Below are 22,171 nucleotides of genomic sequence, written 5' to 3' on the forward strand. Positions count from 1 at the left end.
TTCCGTCTCAGACGCAGTCTTCTTTAACAAAAATAGAGACAACACTGCTGGACGAGAAAATTGACATGTAGGTCGTGCGCCCTCCATTTTTGTGTTGAGGAAACTGTACACCCTCCTATCACATAGTAGGCAGCAGACAGTGGAGCTAAAAGACGCACAGCGCATCCGCTTGCCTCCCCATTGACGTCACTTTCGTATCACATGAACGAGAAGGGACCAATCCAAGTGGCTCTATCGAAGTGCTTGGGTTCTTTCACGAAGATAGAAGAAAAAGACAGTAAAAAGGAACCATGCCAATGACCGTTTAAAGACCAAGAAACTCGTCGCCTTTGGATTTGGGTGTTTTCTATCAATGCTACGTGACTTGTATGAGTTCAATCTGTGGAAGATGTTATCTGGACTGGAGCTGGCAGAATGGACATGGCCCGAACATATTGAGTAGCTCGTTGGGGGTGCTAAACGCGGACAGGATAGACATTACAGTGGGAATGGTGTGGATATAGGATTATTTGCCTATCCAATAACTGCTCTTTTACTTTTCCGTTCTGAAATACCCCCATCAAAGACTCTTTCATGGCTTTTCTATCAGTGGCTCCGCCGTGTCTGTTTTTCGCCCACAACACTCTTTTAACAATTGAGGTCGTATCGCGGTAGCTTTGCTCCCAAGGTTTACAATCCAATCCAATTGGCTTTTCTTTTGAAATATATATATATTCAAACTAATATTAGATAGGCCTACATTGTTACCTATAGGATCTTTTTGCGACTAGTTGAATATGGATTTTAACAGCAGCGGCGGGGGAAACGAGCTACATAATAAACAATTCTATCAATCTGAGGAGAGCAAGCCTTTGCTGGGGGAGATGTCTGCGCCGACGCCACCGGAGGGGAATAATATTAAGTTAGGCGCCGGGCCGTGCAAGAGAACCCTTCTCCATTGCAGCAGCGGGATGCGATATAAACTACTACAGGAGGGGGACATCCAGGTGTGTGTGGTCAAACACCCTCGGACCTTCCTCAGCAAAATTCTAACCTCAAAATTCTTACGGAGATGGGAACCGCACCACCTCACCTTGACAGACTGCAGCCTGGCGTCTGCGACGGTGAGTTGCAACATTGTGTGCACGTACAATGTTTATACCCCCCCCTCCCCCCCCATGCTGTCTTTTTTTTAAATGTGGGCTTTGTTATCACTTGTAATACTCCGTTTAAACACGACGATTGACGCATTTTCTGTGATTAACAGCAGAAAATGTAGCCTATCAGTTTCCTTTGTTACCGTCCAAGTTCCATTTGCTCAGCTGATAATTAGATCGCAACATTGTTGCTTTTTTCCCCCTTCGGTGACACTATTGTCGCTACACCTACACACATCCTCTGACGACTGTGCAGTGGACTCCTATTTGCTACGCTTTTATTTTAGTTGGCTACGATTTTCATATCATTATAACATTTGATAATCTCTAGGACTATTGGTTCATCAAACATGTATGGCTGTTGATATGGTTTCAGTCCTCGGCGGCCTAGGCCTACTGTTGTCCTCAGGTTGGATAGATAAGCACGGACTGACGTGTTATTTCTGTATTAAAGCATTGTTTTGTGGGCAGTGAGTGATGGCATGCTCACAAATGTATTGGATGACATTTTCTGTAGTCTATGAAAGCTGAATTGGGCCTAATGTTAATCTCCCAACAGCTGCCTCCTATGGATTTGTATCACATTAAATACTGTTGGCCCAGGCCAGGGCAGGGATCAATTCCGTTTTTAATTAAGTGAATTCAAGAAGCAAACAATAGGCATTTATCATATTTAATTCCAATGCACTTCCTGAATTGATCCTAACTGTGATGTAAAAAATTACTGTACTCATTGGACTCTGATCTGCTGTGTAAACCTTGTATGAAGCCATGGCTCATAGATTAAAACTGTTTTCAACAGGAATGTCATATGAAATATGAGTTTTTAAACCGAACAAATAGTATTAATATTACTCTTCCTATAGTTACAAGTGTCTGGTCTCTTAAAAAGGTTCACAACTTATTAAGAGACTTCCTGGTTAAATGCATCTAAAATGGTTGAAGAAAATATGATCATGATCACTGTTAGGCTATTATTATTGTTACTGTTATTTACTGGTGGCAGTGGGACAGTTGGCATAAGGCTTAGGGCATTGTTTTATCAACAGGTCTTCTAAGAGGACATTGTTTTCTTGTTTTACATTTTCACCCATTTGAACAATTTCACCCATGCCGCATGCAGTAAGCTGATAATGCCACATTTGATATTTTTCAGATTTTATTATGAATAGACTTCATATAGTAAACAATGGTGGGGATATTTAATTATATATTTAATAAGTTACTTAAATAAGAATATGAACATGCAGTGTGTTTTGAATGTATTACACTTATGCACAAGGTATAATTTAATTGCAGTACAATCGGCAAGTCACCCATGGGGCTGTTCACAAATGTTTTGTCTTGGTAGACTGCATTACAATTTGCGAACACATACTGTCAAAGCTATTCTTACAACTCATCTTAACTTGTGGATAATCACACTAATGCCACAGTGCTTCAATGAAAAGCACAGTACAGCTACAAGTGTCAAACACTCCAAATTAGACAGTATTTTGTGGCTTGACCTAGTTGTTGATGAGAATATATGAGAATATATATATATATATATATATATACCTAAAATATGGTAGACTACATAACTTTACAAAAAAGTTATGTCTTCCTTCACAGCTCATTCTATCAGATGTGAAGAGTAAAGTGCTGACTAACCACCTCACCCCATTATCAATAACAGTCCCTCTCAGCAACAGGGTCACTAATAGGTGTCCAACAGGTGCTCAGTGTCTGGCGGATCGTCACTAATGGAAGTGTAGTTGTCTGTGGCGAATGGTCTCTTTGGGCCACAGTCAGTGTCTTACTTTTAAATCTGTAATGTCTGTCTGTCTTTAGAAGAGACCCGTTACATGTATTGTTTGATGTGTCAATATAGTATTCATAACAAGGTACTGTTCTCAATAAATTGCACATTAAAGCCCCAAGGAAATAATTTCTCCCCCATACATTGTAATTCCAGTTTGACTATATGTCAGACAAGTCAGGTCTATAACTAGTTCAATCGCAAATTATCGAGTGCAGAACTGTTGTTGTTCTGTACTAAAAACAACCTGAATTATGTTTCCTTTGTGTATTGGGTCACCAAACTGTGACTGAAACTTGAGCCATGCCACACAAGTTCAGGTGCATTTTCTCCTATCAGACTTACTCCTTTCCTGTCATAATTTACATTAGGACAAAACCCCAAGCCATGTGGATGCTTCAGTTTCAACAAATGAGGTAGGCTACAGTATAAATAGATGAAGGCCTGATATGAGAAAAGTGAATCATTCCTCTTCTTAAGCATAGGCCAGTCACTATTGAGAACCTGCATCATATTTGCGTAACACCAACCCATTACAAGAACTTCCTGTCACGCCTCCTTCACAAAGGCCTACAGATTAGCTTGCAGTTCTGATATCTCAAGGGTCCTATTATGTCTTGAAGCGAACACGAACAGACAGAAACTAAGAACATGAGGTTGAGCAGGGTTAGGCCATACTACTCCCCAAAGAGCTCAGATTAGACAGAGAGTAAGGTATATCAGCAAGCAACTGAAAACACAAGATGAGGCAACTTTTTATCTCCACTTTACATACAAGGGTTGGCTGGCCTTCTCTAGTCAATCGTAGGCTCAGTCACTGGTATACTTTTATTTACAAAGCCAATTTGGGTTTACTACCTTTTTATTTGGCCATTTTTGTTGTTCAGAAATCTGGTGGGTACTCTCTTGGTTCACAGGACTTTATCCTGCTAACTGTTTCAAATGTCTGAACTGAATTTGGTAAAAGGGCTTTCATGTACTCTGTGCCATCGGCTTGGAAAGCCTTACAAGATACTTTTAAACTGGAATTGGTGATTTTTAAATCATTGATTAAGGATTTTGAGGCTGATTCCCTGACCTGTCAATGTTTTATTTTATTTGTTTTATGATCTTGTGAATTCTTTTTTTTTTTACTATATTACCTGTAGTTGTTCATGTCTGTAATTGTGTATTGACTTGGTGCAGCCTATCTTGGTCAGGACGCTCTTGAAAAAGAGATTTCAAATCTCAATGAGCCCTTCCTGGTTAAACAAAAAAAATACAATCTAAACACTGAAAGTCAGACTGAAAAACCAAACTATTTTTCACATCATACTCCATTATAGCTATTATTGTAGCGTAAAATGAAGTGAAGACATTTATAATACGCAGTTGTGACACACAGAAGCCTCAGAGAGCCTCTTGGCAGACAAAGTGTTCATTCAAATACAGGATCATCCTCCTTTTGTTGGGATAATCACCCATTTAAGAGAATATTTGAATTATTGTCTGGAATTAAGCTGCAGTACCCTGACATGGTTTCTTATTATTAACCTAAATTTGACTTTCCCCTTTGCCAGAACATTCAGTAGAGTGAGAAATAAAGAGAACATGTGTGCAATAATGAAATGTGATTTTATCATAATTTTAGACATATAGACTTAGGCCTATTTGTCACCTACCCAGTAAATACGTTTTAGGCCTCATTATAAAAGTGTGCAGTAGCCCGCTGTATGCCATAACTATGATCAGCAGTGGTTTTAGCTCGTGTGCATTTGACCAATGGGTGTTGTTAATCAGAAATCCCTTTAAATCAAATACAGATGCTACAACAAATGTTATAGATTTTCTAACTGAAGTGGTACTAAACTACCATAAGTTTGCCACCTTTGTTGTAACCCAATCTGTACAGTAACAGTGGAACGGGTGCTATCAAGTATAAACATTTGTTTAACCCAGTACTCAGACACGGTATACAGTACATGGGATCCTTGGCAGTTCAGGAGGGAGTAACAGAGTGGTGAAAGGAAGGGCAGTGAGCTGGTCATGTGGCATCAGAACTAGATTATCCCCCTCCCTTACATGGTTCATCATATGAGAACCTTTGGAACCTCTGCTGTGGTGAGGTCCTGGCTGGGCTCTATTTTGTCAGCGTCACAGTGTGATTGTCTCAGCTCTCACAGTGCATTTCCCAAAGTAATACCTTAAATGTATTTTGTTTGTTTTGCCATGTTCATAGAGTGAAATCCCAGTACATTTAAAAATATATATTTTGTCACATGAATGGGTGCAGTGAAATGTGTTGTTTTACAGGGTCAGCTATAGTAGTACAGTACCTCTGGAGCAAATTAGGTTTAAGTGCCTTGCTCAAGGGCACAGACAGATTTTTTCACCTTGTCGGCTCAGGTATTCAAAGTCCTTCACACTTACACTAGAGCTTGTTGATCAGACAGCAGCCTGGTTGGTAATTTACAACCTACTGGTTGGTTCCTTTATTATGCAGTTACAGTAATAATAACCTGTTTTGTTACAACTTGCTGCACATAAAGCCGATTTACTGTATCATTCATTTTGACACAGAAAAGTGGCCATTTGCATGATATTTGGGAAGGCATGTTGGCACAATTGTATTGTTTATTTTTCATTATTGAATCTAAGCCAAGAGACAAATATTTCTGTGAGTTACATAATAGTATGTTCCAGCATTGTATGATGAAATGCTTACACCCTATTTGCCCTGTATCCCATAATCCATTTCACTTTTATTTTACCATCTTTCACACTGGAAGCCTTCATGCCTGCCGGAGCAGATGTGAATGCTTAAAGTACTCTGCTAGTATAACATTACAAAAACCAGTATAAAGTTTATCAAGTTATTGGCAAAAAGAAAAACCACAGCTTGTCAAATGTGTGTTTTTGTTTGAAGAAAACGGGGTAATGGTTGCTGTCACATGCACGTCCACTGCAGTCTGTCTCTTATTAGATCAAGCCATATTGTGCAGGTCACAGTCACTATATGGAGTTGTCCACATACACCAGTCAGAAATCCCCAATGCGTCATGGCTTGACTTTATTAACCTCAGGTCCACTAAGTCATGCCTGATTAATACTCCTCCATACCTCACCTTCTGCAAACTGATGCTGTGTTACAAAGTAGCCTAATGTACCTTTCAAACCACTGTGTTCTCTGTTTCTCTAATCACTCATAGTTTCAGGCTGCCATTGAAGTCTCATTAATTGGATATCCTTCATACAAGCTGTCCAGAGGCAACTGCCATCTACTGGTCTCTGATGTTTATAACATGTGCAAATGAGAAAATGGTGGAGAGTACTTGGCTAGCAATACCCATAATGCCTATACAATGAAAGGAGAGATTTGATGCTGGATTTTGTGAATAGCTGTTTTCATATTTTATTTGCATCGGTATGTAGAAGCGCCTGGCAGTATTTGTGTACCTTCTATACGTTCTCAAATTAATTTACAATGAATGCTTTTTACCATCTTTTTTTGGTGTGATAAAAAATGTTGCTGCCAAAATACATTCATCCTCAAATTTAGTTGATATAAACATCCTATAAAGACACATGGGGTATAATTGAATAAGGTGAGCACAGTGTTGGTAAATTAATTGTGTTCATTACTTGAGCTAAAGAATTGATCATGAACACTGACCACTGAAACCTGCTATGATTGTTAGACTATATCATGAGCAAGATCAACATTGATTGTCTTCATCGTTCATATGATCAGTTTGCCAGTGCACCTGAATACAGAGATGCTTTCCACCTGGTTCTCCCTGGAAACAACAAAAACATGTCTCCATTTCACCTCCTTGTTTCCATGGCAACATAGCTGTGTTGGTGAGAAGAGCTGTACTCCACTTCTCCTCAAGGAAGAAAAGCTGAATAAAGAGACAAAATTAGATGAAGAAAGACCATAAGCAAAAGTGAAGAAAACAACATTAAAACAACCACAGCAAGCTCTTGTGCAGGATATTGCATCTTTGACAATTTATGGTAGTTCCCAGTGTGCAAAATTGGTTGAAAGATGGCTTTTCAACATCTTGTGCTCTAGGGGATTCAATTAACCCTATCTGTTTGCTCCTGTAATATATAGACTTTTTCATTTGAATTTCTCAGAGATGCAAGGTTCCACTTCTCAAGTGACTTTATTTTTTTGTCTTGCTTTGCTATTTGTGTGCATGCATGCATATGTGGTGCATTTGTGCATGCACCTGTGTCCAGATACACGCACAATAAGTTAAATTAAAAATGGTTTTGGACAGTGCCTTAGGTATTCATACCCAAACTTTTCCCACATTTTGTTGTTACAGCCTGAATTTAAATTGTTTTAAATGGAGATTTTTTGGGCCACTGGCCTAAACACAATACCACACAATGTCAAATTATATTGACATTTTTACAAATGAAAGTTAATGTCTTGAGTAAGTATTCAACTCCTTTGTTATGGCAAGCCTAAATAAGTTCAGGAGTAAAAATGTGTCACGTAAATTTCATGGACACACTGTATGCAATAATAGTTAACATGATTTTTGAATGACTACTTCATTCACCCCACACAATTACCTGCAAGGTCCCCCAGTCGAGCAGTACATTTCAACCACAAAGACCAGGGATGTTTTACAATGCCTCGCAAATTTGGTTGATGGGTCAAACATTTTTTTTAGATATTTAATTTCCCTTTGAGCAATGTGTATTAATTACACTTTGGATGGTGTATCGATACACCCAGTCACTACAAAGATATAGGTATCCTTCCTAACGCCGTTGCCGGAGAGGAAGGAAACGGCTCAGGGATTTACAAGATAGAAAACTGATCAACAACATTGTAGTTACTCCACAATACCAACTTAATTGACAGGGTGAAAAGCTTGTACAGAATACAAATATTCCAAAACATGCATCCCGTTTGCAACAAGGCCCTAAAGTAATACTGCAAAAAATGTGACAAAGTAATTTTAATTTTTGTCTTAAATACAAAGTGTTATGTTTGGGGTAAATCCAATACAACACATTACTGAGTACCACTCTCCATTTTGTCAAGGATAGTGATGGCTGCATCATGTTATGGGTATGCTTGTAATCATTAAGGACTGTGGAATATTTCAGGATAAAGCTGAATGGAGCTAAGCACAGGCAAAATCCTAGAGGAAAACCTGGTTCTGTCTGCCTTCCACCAGACGCTGGTAGATGAATTCACCTTTTAGCAGGATAATAACCTAAAACATAAGGCCAAACCTACACTAGAGTTAGTTTTGACTTAAATCTGCGTTAAAATCTCTGGCAAGACTTGGAAATGGTTGTCTAGCAATGATCACCAAATAATTTGACAGAGCTTGAAGAATTTTGAAAAGAATAATGGGACAATCTTGTACAATCCCAGTGTGCAAAGCTCTTAGGGACTTACCCAGAAAGACTCACAGCTGTAATCGCTGCCAAAGGGCTTTGAATACCTGTAAATGAGGTATTTTCATTTTCAATAAATTTGCGAAAATGTCTAAACACGTTTTCACTTTCATTGTGGGGTAATGTGTGGACTTAGACAGGTGAGGGAGAACATCTATTTAATCCATTTTGAATTCGAGCTGTAACATAAAATGTGGAATAAGCCGAGGAGTATGAATACTCTCTGAAGGCACTGTAAAATGTATTTTGTTCTTAGACAAAAAAATCTATATTTGATATAGGGATGGTGTAATGCAAATCACTCCTGTTTTCACAATATGGCTACGGCATGTCAAACAGCATCCTCCCGGGTACTCTAGACCCACTCCAATTCGCATACTGCCTCAACAGATCCACAGATGACGCAATCTCTATTGCACTCCACACTGCACTTTCCCACTTGGACAAAAGGAACACCTATGTGAGAATGCTGTTCATTGACTACAGCTCAGCATTCAACACCATAGTGCCCTCAAAGCTCATCACTAAGCTAAGGACCCTGGGACTAAATACTTCCCCCTGGAACTGGATCCTGGACTTCCTTATGGGCTGCCCCCAGGTGGTAAGGGTTAGTAACAACACATCTGCCGTGCTGATCCTCAACACTGGGGCCCCTCCTGTACTCCCTGTTCACCCACGACTGCGTGGCCAAACATGACTCCAACACCATCATTAAGTTTGCTGACAACAACAGTGTAAGGCCTGATCCCTGACAACGATGAGACCAGCCTATAAGGAGGTCAGAGAACTGGCAGTGTGGTGCCAGGACAACCACCTCTCCCTCAATGTGAGCAAGACAAAGGATCTGATTGTGGACTACAGGAAACGGGGGTGTAGGGGAGCGGGTCGAGAGTTTCAAGTTCCTTGGTGTCCACATCGCCAACAATCTATCATGTTTCAAACACACCAAGACAGTCGAATAGAGGGCACAACAAAACCTTTTCCCCCTCGGGAGACGGAAAGATTTGGCATGGGTCCTCAAAGTTCTACAGCTGCACAATCGAGAGCATCCTGACCGGTTGCATCACTGCCTGGTATGGCAACTGCAGGGCATCTGACCGTAAGGCGCTACAGAGAGTGGTGCGTATGGCCCAGTACATCACTGGGGCCAAGCTTCCTGCAATCCAGGATCAATATAATAGGTGGTGTCAGAGGAAAGCCCATAAAATTGTCAGACTCCAGTCACCCTAGTCATGGACTGTTCTCTCTGGTACCGGAGTGCCAAGTCAAGGACCAAAAGGCTCCTTAACAGCTTCTACCCCCAAGCCATAAGACTGGTGAACAACTAATCAAATGGCCACCGGACTATTACATTGACCTCCCCACCATTTGTTTTGTACGCTGCTGCTACTCACTGTTTTATTATCTATGCATAGTCACTTCACCCCTACCTACATAGACAAATTACCTCAAACCTGTACCCCGGCACACTGACTCGGTACCCCTTGTATATAGCCTCGTTGTTACATTTATTTTTTTACTTTATTTGGTAAATATTTTCTTAACTCTTGAACTGCACTGTTGGTTAAGGGCTTGTAAGTAAGCATTTCACGGTAAGGTCTACACCTTGTATTCGGCGCATGTGACAATTTGATTTGATCTCGATCTCAGAGTGAGGGAGACGTTGAACCGCCAGTTTGCTCCATCAACCAGGGAGAGAGATTTAAATAAAGGAATTGCCTGTTTGTTCTTTTGCACGGGGAGGGAGACACATGGAGCAACTGCTTGTTTGTTCTATCACACAGAAGAGATTGAGAGAGATGCAAATAAAGGAACAACCTGTTGGCTTGACTGAGGGCGACGTTAAATAAGGAACTGTGTTTGAATTTACCCGGAAAAACGTCACATAAAGAAATGGCTCCGGTGTGTTAATGCAGAGGGAGGGTATCAGAAGTAAAAGGAAGAGCCTGTTGGTTTGACTGATGGGAGGGTGTCACACAAAACAGAACAGCTCTGGTCTCCTATATTGTAGAGAGATGAAGACAGCACATTCTGTTGACTTTTCGGGCCATGTGACCATAAACAGTCAGTCATGCAGCTGAAAAACGTCTACCAGTAGTTTATTGCTTTCTGTGTATACCATTTACTTTACCAGTATCAATTCCCAAATATCCAAGGTTAGATGTCTAACTGTAAATCAAATCACTTTTTGACAACATTTCTTTTTTTTTTTTTTTACCATACAACTTTCCATACATATGTGCCCATTGTAGCTCAGAAAGTGGACCTGAATGGTAAAACATTCAAGAGATAAAGGTGCTCAAAGTTAACCTATTTTGCAAACCCCATAAGACATGTCTTAATCACTGGAAAATATATAATTTTAAAAGCTTAAACTAGGGATGGGTTATTCAAATAACCTGAACGGATGGTAATATTCGATTACTTGGGAGAATATTCATTTCCGAGAGGAAAACAAATAACGCTTTGTCAAAGTACATTATCTATGTAACATTGCTACATAGACTACAAGGATAGACCATTACATTCTACATTTCTATAAAACAAGTTATGAGCTACCCATACAAAAAGACGCACTACTAGCCTATACACGTTTCACACATGTAGCTTGTTGTTATTGTCCGTCAATCAAAGCTGCTCAACTGTCACAGGCTCCATTTCTAGTCAACGCAAAATATTATGAAAATTACGGAAATAAATTGGCTAAATTAGGAGTATGCTACAATGATCTACGAACAGGTACTATAGGCTGTTGTTTCATATGAATGGAGTTGTTGTAGACATACAGGGAGCGCAGCAAAATAGACAATGTGCCTTAATATTTTAGCTAGCTTCTTTACAACAAATTGATGCAGTCAAGACAGGCACGACCAGATGTTGCAGCCATATGTTATTGATCATACCAAGTTTGTCTATCGCTCTCTCGCTCCTTTCCACACGGACTGTCACACACACGGGTCGCTGCGCCTCCCTCGCCCGCACCCTTCTACTGAAACAAGCAGAGCGCAGCGCACCCTCCCTCTTGAGTCTCGTGAGTAAAGGCGTCTGCTTACTTCAGTTCGGCGGGCGGCTATCCGAAGGAGTGTGCTCGCAAACTCCCAAAATAGCTTTTTGTTAGGAAAAAGTATTGACAAAAGCGGCAATAGTGCTGTAGCCAGTATACACTTTCTCAAAATAGTCCGAATTAATCTAAGAACTCTAGAAATCGTTCATGTTTATTAGTCGCGCAATTTTACATCTAAAATGTTTGGTGCATTATTTTCATTTAAAATATTTTGCATGAAAATGAGTTCTCTCGTTGAATGACAACCGATTTTATTGAATCTCTACTGTTGACCAATCACTGACGAAGGGGCGTCGACTCCAGCGACCACAAGAAAAAAAGGTGTGTCCGAACAGCCGGATGTCCAAAACTTCACAAAAATATATGCACGAACTCTTCCGAACTGTTTCGGCTGGGAGACACCATTTGAAGTTAGAAAAACGTGTTTTATACTATTTAAGACAGCTAAAAAAGTGTAACCTTCATTTAACTTGTCAAAACAAATTCTTATTTACAATGACCGACACATGTTTTTGTTAGCTCGGATTTCGTTTGCTGGCCCAACGCTCTAACCACGAGGCTACCTGCCGCCCCAACTACCTGGACACCTAAATAAATGATATTATTATGATATTATTAAAAATAGTGAAACTATTTCAAATGTCCATTCTTTTACAAACAGGGTTGTCAAATTACTTAATTTTGTATAACATTTTTTAAATAAAAATATTTTTTTAACCTTTAACGTCTAAGATCAAAAAATGCATAAATAGATTTGTGTATATACAAAAGTATGTGGACACCCCTTCAAATTAGTGGATTCTGCGATTTCAGCCACACCCGTTGCTGACAGGTGTATTAAATCAAGCACACACCCATGCAATCTCCATAGATAAACATTGGTAGTAGAATGGCCAGTACTGCGGAGCTTAGTGACTTTCAACGTGGTAACGTAATTTTTTACATGTATTTTTATTTCACCTTTATTTAACCAGGTAGGCAAGTTGAGAACAAGTTCTCATTTACAATTGCGACCTGGCCAAGATAAAGCAAAGCAGTTCGACACATACAACGACACAGAGTTACACATGGAGTAAAACAAACATACAGTCAATAATACAGTATAAACAAGTCTATATACGCTGTGAGCAAATGAGATGAGATAAGGGAGGTCAAGGCAAAAAAAGGCCATGGTGGCAAAGTAAATACAATATAGCAAGTAAAACACTGGAATGGTAGATTTGCAGTGGAAGAATGTGCAAAGTAGAAATAAAAATAATGGGATAGGATGCCACCTTTCCAACAAGTCAGTTAATCAAAATTCTGCCCTGCTCGAGCTGCCCCGGTCAACTGTAAGTGCTGTTATTGTGAAGAGAACTTCTAGGAGCAACAACAGCTCAGCTGCAAAGTGACAAGCTCACAGAATGCAACCACCGAGTGCTGTAGCGCGTCCTCGGTTGCCACACTCACTACCAAGTTCCAAACAGTCTCTGGAAGCAACGTTAGCACAAGAACTGTTCGTCCGGAGCTTCATGAAATGGGTTTCCATGGCCGAGCAGCGCACGCAAGCCTAAGATCACAATGCGCAATGCCAAGCGTTGGCTGGAGTGGTGTAAAGCTCCCTGTCATTGGACTCTGGAGCAGTGGAAACACGTTCCCTGGAGTTTATTTTATTTCATCTTTATTTAACCAGGTAGGCCAGTTGAGAACAAGTTCATTTACAACTGCGACCTGGCCAAGATAAAGCCAAGCAGTGCGACACAAACAACACAGAGTTACATTTGGGATAAACAAACATACAGTCAATAACACAATAGAAAATATACAGTTGAAGTCGAAGTTTACACATTAGCCAAATACATTTAAACTCAGTTTTTCACAATTCCTGACATTTAATCAGAGTAAAAATTATCTGTCTTAGGTCTGTTAGATCACCACTTTATTTTAAGAATGTGAAATGTCAGAATAATAGTGGAAGGAATGATATATTTCAGCTTTTATTTCTTTCATCACATTTCCAGTGGGTCCGAAGTTTACATACACTCAATTAGTATTTGGTAGCATTGCCTTTTAAATTGGTTAACTTGGGTCAAACGTTTCGGGTAGCCTTCCACAAGCTTCCCACAATCAGTTGGGTGAATTTTGGCCCATTCCGACTGATAGAGCTGGTGTAACTGAGTCAGGTCTGTAGGCCTCCTTGCTCGTACACGCTATTTCACTTCTGCCCACAAATGTTCTATAGGATTGAGGTCAGGGCGTTGTGATGGCCACTCCAATACCTTGACTTTGTTGTCATTAAGTCATTGTCCATTTGGAAGACCCATTTGCGACAAAGCTTTAACTTCCTGACTGATGTCTTGAGATGTTGCTTCAATAAATCCACATACTTTTCCATCCTCATTATGCCATCTATTTTGTGAAGTGCCACCCCACGCCCTTCACAGTTGGGATGGTGTTCTTTGGCTTGCAAGCCTCCCCTTTTTCCTCCAGACATAACAATGGTCATTATGGCCAAACAGTTCTATTTTTGTTTCATCAGACCAGAGGACATGTCTACAAAAAGTACGATCTTTGTTCCCATGTGCAGTTGAAAACCGTAGTCTGGCTTTTCTTATGGCAGTTTTGGAACAGTGGCTGCTTCCTTGCTGAGCGGCCTTTCAGGTTATATCGATATAGGGCTCGTTTTACTGTGGATATAGATACTTTTGTACCTGTTTCCTCCAGCATCTTCACAAGGTCCTTTGCTGTTGTTCTGGGATTGATTTGCACCAAAGTACGTTCATCTCGAGGAGACAGAACACGTCTCCTTCCTGAGCGGTATGATGGCTGCATGGTTCCATGGGGTTTATACTGGCGCACTATTGTTTGTATAGACGAACGTGGTACCTTCAGGCGTTTGGAAATTGTTCCAAGGATTAACCAGACTTGTGGAGGTCTCCAATTTTTTTCAGAGATCTTGGCTGATTTTCTTTTGATTTTCCAATGATGTCAAGCAAAGAGGCACTGAGTTTGAAGGTAGGCCTTAAAATACATCCACAGGTACACCTCCAATTGACTCAAATTATGTCAATTAGCCTAACAGAAGCTTCTAAACCTATGACATCGTTTTCTGGAATTTTCCAAGCTGTTCAAACTTCTGACCCACTGAAATTGTGATACAGTGAAATAATCTGTCTGTAAACAATTGTTGGAAATATTACTTGTCATGCGCAAAGCAGATGTCCTAACCAACTTGCCAAAACTATAGTTTGTTAACCAGAAATTTGTGGAGTGGTTGAAAAACAAGTTTTAATGACTGCAACCTAAGTGTATGTAAACTTCCGACTTCAACTGTACATACAGTGTATGCAAATGTAGTAAGATTATGGAGGAAAGGCAATATATCGGCCATAGTAGTGAAATAATTACAATTTGGCATTAACACGGGAGTGATAGATGTGCAGAAGATGATGTGCAAGTAGAGATACTGGGGTGCAAAGGAGCATGAGGATAAGTAACTATACGGGGATGGGGTAGTTGTATGGGCTCTTTACAGATGGGGTGTGTACGGGTGCAATGATCGGTGAGCTGCTCTGATAGCTAGTAGATATGTCTCGAGCTTCAGTGATTTTTGCAATTCGTTCCAGTCATTGGCAGCAGAGAACTATAAGTATTTGGTCACCTACAAACAAGCAAGATGTCTGGCTCTCACAGACCTGTAACTTCTTCTTTAAGAGGCTCCTCTGTCCTCCCCTCGTTACCTGTATTAATGGCACCTGTTTGAACTTTTTATCAGTATAAAATAAACCTGGCCACAACCTCAAACAGTCACACTCCAAACTCCACTATGGCCAAGACCAAAGAGCTGTCAAAGGACACCAGAAACAAAATTGTAGACCTGCACCAGGCTGGGAAGACTGAATCTGCAATATGTAAGCAGCTTGGTTTGAAGAAATCAACTGTGGGAGCAATTATTAGGAAATGGAAGACATACAAGACCACTGATAATCTCCCTCGATCTGGGGCTCCACGCAAGATCTCACCCCGTGGGGTCAAAATGATCACAAGAACGGTGAGCAAAAATCCCAGAACCACACGGGTGGACCTAGTGAATGACCTGCAGAGAGCTGGGACCAAAGCAACAAAGCCTACCATCAGTAACACACTACGCGGTCAGGGACTCAAATCCTGCAGTGCCAGACATGTCCCCCTGCTTAAGCCAGTACATGTCCAGTCCCGTCTGAAGTTTGCTAGAGAGCATTTGGATGATCCAGAAGAACATTGGGAGAATGTCATATGGTCAGATGAAACCAAAATATAACTTTTTGGTAAAAACTCAACTCGTCGTGTTTGGAGGACAAAGAATGCTGAGTTGCATCCAAAGAACACCATACCTACTGTGAAGCATGGGGGTGGAAACATCATGCTTTGGGGCTGTTTTTCTGCAACGGGACCAGGACTACTGATCTGTGTAAAGGAATAAATGAATGGGGCCACGAATCGTGAGATTTTGAGTGAAAACCTCCTTCCATTAGCAAGGGCATTGAAGATGAAACGTGGCTGGGTCTTTCAGCATGACAATGATCCCAAACACACCGCCCGGGCAACGAAGGAGTGGCTTCGTAAGAAGCATTTCAAGGTCCTGGAGTTGCCTAGCCAGTCTCCAGATCTCAACCCCATAGAAAATCTTTGGATGGAGTTGAAAGTCCGTGTTGCCCAGCAACAGCCCCAAAACATCACTGCTCTAGAGGAGATCTGCATGGTGGAATGGGCCAAAATACCAGCAACAGTGTGTGAAAACATTGTGAAGACTTACAGAAAACGTTTGACCTCTGTCATGGCCAAGAAAGGGTATAGAACAAAGTATTGAGAAACTTTTGTTATTGACCAAATACTTATTTTACACAATAATTTGCAAATAAATTCATAAAAAAATCCTACAATGTGATTTTCTGGATTTTTTTTCCCCTAATTTTGTCTGTCATAGTTGAAGTGTACCTATGATGAAAATTACAGGCCTCATCTTTTTAAGTGGGAGAACTTGCACAATTGGTGGCTGACTAAATACTTTTTTGCCCCACTGTATATGGGGCTTTGGTGACAAAACGGATGACACTGATAGACTGCACCCAGTTTGGTGAGTAGAGTGTTGGAGGCTATTTTGTTAATGACATCGCCGAAGTCAAGGATCGGTAGGATAGTCAGTTTTACGAGGGTATGTTTAGCATCATGAGTGAAGGAGGCTTTGTTGCAAAATAGGAAGCCAATAGTATATTCCATTTTTGATTGGAGATGCTTAATGTGATTTTGTAAGGAGAGTTTACAGTCTAACCAGGCACCTAGGTATTTGTAGTTGTCCTCATATTCTAAGTCAGGACCGTCCAGAGTAGTGATGCTAGTCGGGCAGGTGGTTGCGGGCAGCGATCGATTGAAGAGCATGCATTTAGTTTTACTAGCATTTAAGAGCAGTTGGAGGCCATGGAATGAGTATTGTACGGCATTGAAGCTCATCTGGAGGTTGGTTAACACAGTGTCCAAAGATGTGCCAGAAGTATACAGAATGGTGTCGTCTGTGTAGAGGTGGCAAGAGCAACATCATTGATGTATGCAGAGAAAAGAGTCTGCCTGAGAATTGAACCCCGAGGCACCCCCATAGAGGCTGCCAGAGGTCCGGACAACATGCCCTCCGATTTGACACACTGAACTCTATCTGAGAAGTAGTTGGTGAACCAGGCAAGGCAGTCATTTGATAAACCAAGGCTGTTGAGTCTGTCAATAACCACATTCTTATTGGCAGAGTAGAAAGCCTTGGCCAGGTCGATGAAGACGGTTGCCCTGTACTGTCTTTTATTGATGGTGGTTATGATATCGTTCAGGACCATGAGCATGGCTGAGGTGCACCCATGACAAGCTCAGAAATCAGATTGCATAGTGGAGAGGGTACGGTGGGATTCAAAATGGTTGGGGATCTGTTTTGTTAACTTGGCTTTCAAAGACTTTAGACCCAAACTGTTCCAGACCTATATCTATCCTACCCTGCCTTTCTAGAGGGGGATGACCACTGAAGCTTTCCAATCTTTAGGGATTTCAGACGATACGAAATAGAGGTTGAACAGGTTAGTAATAAGTGTTGCAACAATTGCAGCGGATAATTTTAGAAAGAAGGGTCCAGATTATCTCGCCCAGCTGATTTGTTGGGGTCCAGATTTTGCATCAGCTATTTGGGTGAAGGAGAAGTGGGGGAGGCTTGGGAAAATTGCTGTGGGGGGTGCAGAGCTGTTGACCGGTGTAGGGGTAGCCAGGTGGAAGGCATGGCCAGCCGTAGAGAAATGCTTATTGAAATTCTCGATTATCGTATATTTATTGGTGTGTTTCCTAGCCTCAGTGCAGTGGGCAGCTGGGAGGAGGTGCTCTTATTCTCCATGGATTTTACGGTGTCCCAGAACTTTTTGGAGTTTGTGCTATATGATGCAGATTTCTGTGAAAAAGCTAGCCTTTGCTTTCCTAATTGACTATATTGGTTCTCAACTTCCCCGAAAAGTTGCATATCGCGGGGGCTATTCGGTGCTAATGCAGTACACCACAGGATGTTTTTGTGCTGGTCAAGGGCAGTCAGTTCTGGAGTGAACCAAGGGCTATGTCTGTTCTTAGTTCTAGATTTTTTGAATGGCGCATGCTTATTTAAGATGGTGAGGAAAACACTTTTTAAAGAATAACCAGGCATCCTCTACTGACGGAATGAGGTCAATATCCTTCCAGGATACCCGGGCTAGGTCGATTAGAAAGACCTGCTCGCTGAAGTGTTTTAGGGAAGGTGTGACAGTGATGAGGGGTGGTCGTTTGACCGCAGACCCATTACGGATGCAGGCAATAAGGCAGTGATCACTGAGATCCTGGTTGAAGACTGCAGAGGTGTATTTAGAGGGCAGGATGGTCACGATGATATCTATGAGGGTACCCGTGTTTACGGATTTAGGATTGTACCTGGCAGGTTCCTTGATCAATTGTGTGAGAGATTGAGGGCATCTGACTTTGATTGTATGGCAACCGGGGTGTTAAGCATATCCCAGTTTAGATCACCGAACAGTACGAACTCTGAAGATAAATGGGGGGCAATTAATTCACATATGGTGTCCAGGGCACAGCTGGGGGCTGAGGGGGGTCTATAACAAGTGCCAACAGTGAGGGACTTATTTCTGGAAAAGTGGCTTTTTAAAAGTAGAAGCTCAAACTGTTTGGGCACACACCTGGGTAGCATGCAGTAGATTGCAACTCCACCCCCTTTGGCAGTTCTATCTTGACAGAAAATGTTGTAGTTGGGGATGGAAATTACAGAATCTTTTGTGGCCTTCCTAAGCCAGGATTCAGACACGGCTAGGACATCAGGGTTGGCGGAGTGTGCTAAAGCAGTGAATAAAGGAGGAGGCTTCTGATGTTAACATGCATGAAACCAGTGCTTTTACAGTTACAGAAATCAGCAAATGATAGCGCCTAGGGAATAGGAGTGTATCTGGGGGCCTACAGGGCCTGGGTTAACCTCTACATCACCAGATGAACAGAGGAGTAGGATAAGAGTCCAGATAAAGGCTATAAGAACTGGTTGTCAACTGCGTTGGGAACAGAGAGTAAAAGGAGCAGATTTCTGGGCGTGGTAGAATAGATTCAGGGCACAATGTATGGGTATGGTAGGATGTGAGTACAGTGGAGGTAAACCTATGCGTTGAGTGAAGATAAGGGAGGTTTCGTCTCTTGAGGCACCAGTTAAGCCAGGTGAGGTCTCTGCATGTGTGTGGGGTGGGACAAAAGAGATACAGTGCCTTGCGAAACTATTCGGCCCCCTTGAACTTTGCAACCTTTTGCCACATTTCAGGCTTCAAACATAAAGATATAAAACAGTATTTTTTTGTGAAGAATCAACAACAAGTGGGACACAATCATGAAGTGGAACGACATTTATTGGATATTTCAAACTTTTTTAACAAATCAAAAAATGAAAAATTAGGCGTGCAAAATGATTCAGCCCCCTTAAGTTAATACTTTGTAGTGCCACCTTTTGATGCGATTACAGCTGTAAGTCGCTTGGGGTATGTCTCTATCAGTTTTGCACATCGAGAGACTGAAATTTTTTCCCATTCCTCCTTGCAAAACAGCTCGAGTGAGGTGAGGTTGGATGGAGAGCATTTGTGAACAGCAGTTTTCAGTTCTTTCCACAGATTCTCGATTGGATTCAGGTCTGGACTTTGACTTGGCCATTCTAACACCTGGATATGTTTATTTTTGAACCATTCCATTGTAGATTTTGCTTTATGTTTTGGATCATTGTCTTGTTGGAAGACAAATCTCCGTCCCAGTCTCAGGTCTTTTGCAGACTCCATCAGGTTTTCTTCCAGAATGGTCCTGTATTTGGCTCCATCCATCTTCCCATCAATTTTAACCATCTTCCCTGTCCCTGCTGAAGAAAAGCAGGCCCAAACCATGATGCTGCCACCACCATGTTTGACAGTGGGGATGGTGTGTTCAGGGTGATGAGCTGTGTTGCTTTTACACCAAACATAACGTTTTGCATTGTTACCAAAAAGTTCAATTTTGGTTTCATCTGACCAGAGCACCTTCTTCCACATGTTTGGTGTGTCTCCCAGGTGGCTTGTGGCAAACTTTAAATGACACTTTTTATGGATATCTTTAAGAAATGGCTTTCTTCTTGCCACTCTTCCATAAAGGCCAGATTTGTGCAATATACGACTGATTGTTGTCCTATGGACAGTCTCCCACCTCAGCTGTAGATCTCTGCAGTTCATCCAGAGTGATCATGGGCCTCTTGGCTGCATCTCTGATCAGTCTTCTCCTTGTATGAGCTGAAAGTTTAGAGGGACGGCCAGGTCTTGGTAGAATTGCAGTGGTCTGATACTCCTTCCATTTCAATGTTATCGCTTGCACAGTGCTCCTTGGGATGTTTAAAGCTTGGGAAATCTTTTTGTATCCAAATCCGGCTTTAAACTTCTTCACAACAGTATCTCGGACCTGCCTGGTGTGTTCCTTGTTCTTCATGATGCTCTCTGCGCTTTTAACGGACCTCTGAGACTATCACAGTGCAGGTGCATTTATACGGAGACTTGATTACACACAGGTGGATTGTATTTATCATCATTAGTCATTTCGGTCAACATTGGATCATTCCGAGATCCTCACTGAACTTCTGGAGAGAGTTTGCTGCACTGAAAGTAAAGGGGCTGAATAATTTTGCATGCCCAATTTTTCAGTTTTTGATTTGTTAAAAAAGTTTGAAATATCCAATAAATGTCGTTCCACTTCATGATTGTGTCCCACTTGTTGTTGATTCTTCACAAAAAAATACAGTTTTATATCTTTATGTTTGAAGCCTGAAATGTGGCAAAAGGTCGCAAAGTTTAAGGGGGCCGAATACTTACGCAAGGCACTGTATCTAATGCATGTTGAGCAGGACTGAGGGCTCTACAGTGAAATTAAACAATAAGAACTAGCCAAGACAGCAATAGATAAGGCATATTGACATGAGAGAAAGGCAATAAGCAATCACAGGTGTTGATCAGGAGAGCCAAGACAACAATGGGTAAATGGTGATGAATGTGCAAAGCGGGTCAGTTATGTACATACAGGACTTGAGTTCGAAGCTGGGGCAGGCATGTAAACAAAATTAGGTACCGTATTATTGAAACCATCCAGGGGGCATCAGCTGTGTAGCCGAGTGATCATTGGGTCAAAAGAGCAGCAATAGGTGAGTCAGGGTGCCGTTCTGTAGTCACTTACGCTAGGTGAGCAGGGGACACAGCGTTCAGAAAGCTAGCGGGCTGGGGATAGCAGATGGTTCTTCGGTGACATCGTAACAGAATAGCCGGTTGAGACCAAATCGTGCGATCACGTCGGCAGTCCAGTCGTAATGAATCAGGCTTCACCATCTGGCAGTCTGATGGACGAATCTGGGTTTGGCGGGTGCATGGAGAACGCTACCTGCTCCAATGCATAGTGCCAACTGTAAAGTCTGGTGGAGGTGGAATAATGGTCTGGGGCTGTTTTTTCATGGTTCAGGATCTTTAGTTGCAGTGAAGGAAATCTTAAATCTGCAGCATACAATGACATTCTAGACTATTCTGTGCTTCCAACTTTGTCAACAGTTTGGGGAAGACCCTTTCCTGTATCAGCATGACAATGCACCCGTGCACAAAGCAAGGTCCATACAGAAATGGTTTGTCGAGATTGGTCTGGAATAACTTGACTGGCCTGCACAGAGCCCTGACATCAACCCCAACAAACACTTTTGGGATGAATTGTGACACCGACTGCGAGCCAGGCCTAATCGCCCAACATCAGTGCCTGACCTCACTAATGCCTTTGTGGCTGAATGGAAGCAAGTCCCCTCAGCAGTGTTCCAACAGTCTTGAAGGAGTTCCCACATATGCTGAGCACTTGTTTGCTGCTTTTCCTTCACTCTGCGGTCCGACTCATCCCAAACCATTTCAATTTGCTTGAGGTCGGGGGATTGTGGAGGCCAGGTCATCTGACGCAGCACTCCATTACTCTCCTTCTTGGAAAAATAGCCCTTACACAGCCTAGATGTGTGTTGGGTCATTGTCCTGTTGAGAAACAAATGATAGTCTCACTAAGCCCAACCCTGATGGGATGGAGTATTGCTGTGGTAGCCATGCTGGGTAAGTTTGCCTTGAATTCTAAATAAATCACAGACCGTGCCACCAGCAAAGCATCCCCACGCCATAACACCTCCTCCTCCATACTTTACGGTGGGAAATACACATGTGGAGATCATCTGTT

General features: G+C 41.6%; 1 protein-coding gene across 1 annotated transcript in view; it reads left to right on the top strand.

The window, feature by feature from the left end:
* Positions 1–206: 206 nt before the first annotated feature.
* The window catches only part of cmip (c-Maf inducing protein), a 44,964-nt gene continuing 22,999 nt past the window's right edge, over positions 207–22,171 (top strand). The window contains exon 1 of the mRNA XM_064952034.1: positions 207–1,103. Within this exon, the coding sequence (XP_064808106.1) occupies positions 777–1,103 (327 nt within the window). The 5' untranslated portion in view covers positions 207–776. The remainder of the gene's footprint in view (positions 1,104–22,171) is intronic.

This window comes from Oncorhynchus masou, chromosome 31 (assembly GCF_036934945.1).
Source record: "Oncorhynchus masou masou isolate Uvic2021 chromosome 31, UVic_Omas_1.1, whole genome shotgun sequence".
Classification (NCBI taxonomy): Eukaryota; Metazoa; Chordata; class Actinopteri; order Salmoniformes; family Salmonidae; genus Oncorhynchus; species Oncorhynchus masou.